At 54.1% G+C, this 5283-nt stretch overlaps 1 protein-coding gene across 1 annotated transcript in view; it reads right to left on the reverse strand.

Annotated features, from left to right (window-relative positions):
- Positions 1 to 4774: 4774 nt before the first annotated feature.
- SLC39A14 (solute carrier family 39 member 14) overlaps positions 4775 to 5283 on the reverse strand; it is a 6338-nt gene continuing 5829 nt past the window's right edge. The window contains exons 9-10 of the mRNA XM_014311243.2: positions 5184 to 5283; positions 4775 to 4950 (exon numbers count right to left, since the gene is read on the reverse strand). The exon at positions 5184 to 5283 is cut by the window's right edge and continues 8 nt beyond it. Of these exons, the coding sequence (XP_014166718.1) occupies positions 4804 to 4950; positions 5184 to 5283 (247 nt within the window). The 3' untranslated portion in view covers positions 4775 to 4803. The remainder of the gene's footprint in view (positions 4951 to 5183) is intronic.

Consider the following 5283-nt stretch of genomic DNA (forward strand, 5'->3'; position numbering starts at 1 on the left):
CTGAGGGGGGAGCGCGGGAATGGCGCTGGGGGTGCTTGGGCAGCCTCGGGCACTGCCCTCGGGCACAGCTTCGCTGTAAGGATCACCCAGTGCCGCCCCTGCTGTGGGCAGGGACACCTTACACTGTCCCAGGGTGGCCTTGGACACTTCCAGGGATCCAGGAGCAGCGCCAGCTTCTCTGGGGATTTTATGCCACCCCCTCGCCACACTCAGAGCCAGGAATTCCTCCCCGGTATCCCATCCAAGCCTACCCTCTGGCAGTGGGAATCCATCCCTTGTCCCAGGTTTCCTCCTGAAACACATCCGGGAGGTTCCCACAGAGCGGACTCTGACATTTCAGGGAGCGTTACACTGTTTTAAAATCCCCACGTGCTTTTTCAGTGTCTTCCATTTGGGGAAAAAACAGACTGGACATGGAGAAAGGTGCCTGAAAGTCCTTAAGAAAGGATTTTTCCTCCCTAATATCCCATCCATCCCTGCCCTGTGGCAGTGGGAGCCATTCCCTGTGTCCTGTCCCTCCATCCTTGTCCCCAGCCCCTCTCAGCTCTCCTGGAGCCCCTTCAGGCCCTGCCAGGGGCTCTGAGCTCTCCCTGGAGCTTTCTCCCCTCCAGGGGAACATTCCCAGCTCTCCCAGGCTGCAGAGGGTGCAACAGAGAAAATTCCCTCCCAGCCCCTCCCCACGCTCATTTCTTTCAAAAATCCCACCCCAATCTCACTTTTCCCAGTTTGAAGCCATTCCCTGTGTCCTGTCCCTCCGTCCCTTGTCCAAATCCCTCTCCAGCTCTCCTGGAGCCCCTTCAGGCCCTGCAAGGGGCTCTGAGCTCTCCCTGGTGCCTTCCCTTCCCCAGCTGAACACCCCCAGCTCTCCCAGCCTGGCTCCAGAGCTGATATTTCTGAGGGAAAGGCAAAACAGACACGATGGTCTGTGTCTACCACCTGAAGATGAAGGAGGACAAGGTTTAGATGGGATATTGGGAAGGAATTCCTGGCTGGGATGGAGTTCCCAGAGCAGCTGTGGCTGCCCCTGGATCCCTGGCAGTGCCCAAGGCCAGCATGGAGGAACTCTGGATAATAAAAATGTTCCTGCCATGGCAAGGGTGGCACTGGATGGGCTTTAACCAGCCCAAACCATTCCAGGAATTCCACGACCCCATCCAGCAGCGTTTTCTGAGGTAATTCAGGTTCCAGGCATTCAGCAAAAAAAGGATTTTGCAGCAGAAAAGAGCCCACCCAAAGCCCTCCTGGATGTGCTGATGGGCAGGAGCAAGTCCCATGCTCACTGTGACCTGCCTTGCTTAATAAAACATTAATTTTTTTTTAATAAAACACCTCAGAATATCAAGATTTGGTTTCTTTAGCTGCAACAGGGTTTCTAAAAATTGAGTTTGCTGCTCAGAGCTGGCAGATGGGGGGGAAATGGTGTAGAAAAAGGCAAAAAAGGGGAAGCAGAAAAGCAAAGTTTGCTTTTTTTTTTTTTTTCCTAATGGAGGGTAGGAAAACAAGGACACAAACACTGCCAGGAGCCTGGCTAGTGTGAGCTGGGGACAAATCCAGCATCCCACACCTCCCAGCCAAACCAGAGTTTGGAAATACATTTCAGGAAAATTTAAAACAATAAAAATAAGAATATAAATATATCTATATAAATAATGAAGGAAGGGTTTTTGGAGCCGCAAAGGCCGTGCCATGCGGGCAGGCTGGGGGCTGTCAGTGCCACCTTCTGTCAGCCGCGCCGCACTGCACAGCCAGGGGAATCCAGCTGGGAAAGCGGGATTGCATCACCCAGCCCGGCTCCAAGCCTTCCCCTTGGAAAAATCCTGAGCCAGCAGCGCTCCCACCCCTCCATCCCCCAGCAGCAGAGAGGATTTCACCACCGAGCACGCCTGGGACCCTCCGTCATTACAGAATATATTTTATTTATGGAATTTTACAAATATCTGTACAATTCACGTGACATTTAAGTTAACGCTCTTTGTTTCTCTCCTACAACACCTGAGTTATAATTTGAAATACTGAGATGGAACTCGAGGGGAAGGAGACACGGATGAAAATCCACGAGGGGCTCGGTTTGGGTGGGTTCCCATCCCCTTCCCACTGGCAGGTGCCAGCCTGCCCAGGGGGAACAGGAGCTCTCTCTCCTTGGTGGCAGGGCAGCCTCGATTTTCACCCCAATCCCAGATCTCTGGGATGCCTGCCCAAGGGGAAGAGGAGCTCTCTCTCCTTGGTGGCAGGGCAGCCTCGATTCTCACCCCCCAACCCCAAATCTCCGGGTTGCAGATTCCTCAGGAAACAGGGATAAACTGGAAACGAGGAGATGGCAGAGTTGTGATCCCCACAGTGAATCCTGCCGGCTCTGAGGACACCAAGCCCTGCTCTGTGCCACCTCCCAGCTCCTGGGGACCTCCCAGGCACAGTCCAGAGGGGAAAAACCCCCCGTTGCCCCCTGTCCTCCCCCACTGAGGCTTTTCCAGCCTGGATGCAGCTCCTGTGCCCTGCCAGCCACACGGTGTTTTCCAAGTGCTTCTGGAGAGAGAGCAGAGGGCACCAGTGCCAGCGAGAGGACTCAGATTTTCCACATCCCATCAGTCAGCTGGGGCTGCAGCTCTCTCAAGCAAGGAAAAAGTGTTTCCAATGCCCCTTTGCTCCTGGAACCTGCAGCACAGGGAATGCCTGCCAGGTGATGAATGAGTGCCCCAGCCAGCACAGGCCACGCTGCTCTGCTCCAGTGGGAAAAGTGACTTTTGGGGACAATCCACAAGGGACACCACAGGGGACAAAGGGAGCCTGTCTCTCCTTGAGGGAATCACCTGAGGACTGTGTGGCACCTTCAGGTCATCCCAAAAAGGCTCCCTCCAGAACTGATATTTAGGTTTTGGGGTGCAGGACAAAGCCAAAACCCAGGGGTGCTGAGGGGACAAATGCCCAGACTAGAAAAGCCACCGAGAGTGCAGGTGATGATCCATGAGCATCCTGGCAGTGCCACAGGGCACGGGCTCGGTGACAGCTGTTGGGAGCTTAGGAAGAACATCACCCAGCTGGGAACTACAGGAATTCAGGGATTACAGAGATCCAGCCAGGGTACAACGCTGCCAGGGGTGCTGAGCCTGTGCCAGGGCCCTCTGACCTGACATGGGCAGGAATAACACCTGGCACAGCCTCAGGTTTGCTTTCCTCACAGGGCAAAGGGAAGGTGTGGGAGCCTCAGCTCCAGCACGGTGCCACCAGCCTGTCACACCCCACACACCTGCACAGGTGGGCAGTGAAGGAAGACACTTCACAAACACCTGCACCTCTCTCCATCCCAATCCAGCACCAAACCACGAGGCATTCCCCTGAATCCACACGGCCACAAGCTTACACCAGGTACAGGACGAGGGGGAAAAAGGGGTGTGAGGGAACCTCAAGCAACACAGGTGGGGTGGACAACCTTATCAATATGATAATAAGTAATTCACCTAGTGAATCTGGAACGCCAGCCCGGAGGCAGAGCTGGGAAGTGCCTGGAACACCCTTCTCTGGCTACTCCCTAAGGCTGGGAACACGCAACCTAAAGAGGTTCACAGTCTGAGTTTTGCTTTTAAAAACACCCCCCACCCCACCCTGAACCTTAGCACTGTTTAAAACTGGTGGCTGTTCCTGGCTGTCACCGTGAGCTTGGACACAGCCTGAGGAGAAATCCCTGGGCTGGAGCCTGCGGCCGGGCAGGGCTCTGCTCTCATCCCCTTCGAGCAGCCCTCACAGAGGAGGAGCTGGGCTTTGCCCTCATTCCAGCAGCATGGACTGAAGGGAGGGTCAGGGCATCCTGGCAGGCTTCTCCCAGCAGCCCAAGTGTCACTCCAACCCAGTTTGGTGTGCTCTGCTCTGAGCACGGACACCCAAACTGTGCTTTAAAACCCCTGCCCTCTTCACCCCACTCTTGCCAGGGCATTGTCCGGGCTGGAACAGAGCAAAAGCAGTTGGATGATGGTGATATCCTCCTCATCCTCAGAGAGCACAGCTGTGGGGAATGCTCTGAGAAGGGTCTGTCCCTGTCTGTCCCCATCACACACCCCCAGAGGGGTCAGGACAGCCTCATGTGCCATGGGAACGCTCCAAGCACCACGAGAGGAGCAGCACGGCTGGAGCAGCTCCTGTCTCCCCATTCCATCCTTCCTGGGAGAGGCGAGGAGAGAAGGGATGTGACACTGGACAAAGTCAGGTCAGTCCTATGGGAAGGGGAATTCCACTCCCCTCAGCCTTAAACCAGAAATAAATCCATGGGATAGCTTTCAAAGCAACGTCTCTCCTGTAGTGTGACGTCAGTGCCCGCACAGGTACCGTCCTATGTTTGCAGCAGGAAAAGGAAAGAAAAAAAAAAGAAAAAACCCTTCCCCCCACCCCCAAAAAAAAAAAAAAAAGGAAAAAGGGAAAAGAAAAGGAAAAAAGGCAGCTTTAGCTTTAGTGTTTTCTTTATGCTAGCCTTTAGGAACCAGGAACCTGCTATATTGCAATACATGGAAGACTGCCAAACTTTTTCTCCAGATTGTAACACAGGAAAACAACTTCCCATGCTATGAGGAACATTGGAAATGTATGCTTCCCTCTTCCACTTTTTACTGCACACCATTTAAGAGGACTAAGCCTGCATCAAATTCTCCATGACCCAGCTCTAAGCGTTCCACTTAGTTAGCCTAAACCTCTTTACATTCCTCAACTCTGATCTGCTAATCCCCCATAAATCACCACCGTTTCTCAACAAACTCAAGCCAGTGTTAAGAAAAAAAAAAAGGAAAAATTGGATCAGGGCTGCAGCTCGGGCTGGTCCTACCCTATCTGGATCTGCCCCGAGTACATGGTGAGCAGCACCATGATGGTGAAGCCCGTGAGCAGCCCCGCGTTCTGGATGGCGAAGGTGATCAGGGCGCTGCCGTTCTGCTCGTCCTCCCGGCTCACCTCGTTCATCTCAGGGAACTGCAGGGGGAAACATTGGGATGGCAGGGCTCAGTGACAGCCCCATCCTTCCTCAGCAAACACCCACCAGCCTTCCATCCCGGGGATTTCAGCCAAAGCAGAGATATCTGCATGTGCCAAGGGGACAGGGCAAACCCCGCCGTGCCTGCAGGCTGAGAGCAAGCAGAGCTTTTCCTAGGAAAAAATCCCAGGGCTCAGGGTTCCAGGCTCGGGATTTGGGGCTCAGGATTTACCATGTCAGCTAGTGCTATGTACAGGAACATCCCTCCAGCCAGAGCAAAGATCCAGTTGGCAGAGAAGTGGCTGGGAGCCACGATGCCGAAGGCCAGGCCC

The sequence above is a fragment of the Geospiza fortis genome, unplaced genomic scaffold, assembly GCF_000277835.1.
Source record: "Geospiza fortis unplaced genomic scaffold, GeoFor_1.0 scaffold594, whole genome shotgun sequence".
NCBI classification, from domain to species: domain Eukaryota; kingdom Metazoa; phylum Chordata; class Aves; order Passeriformes; family Thraupidae; genus Geospiza; species Geospiza fortis.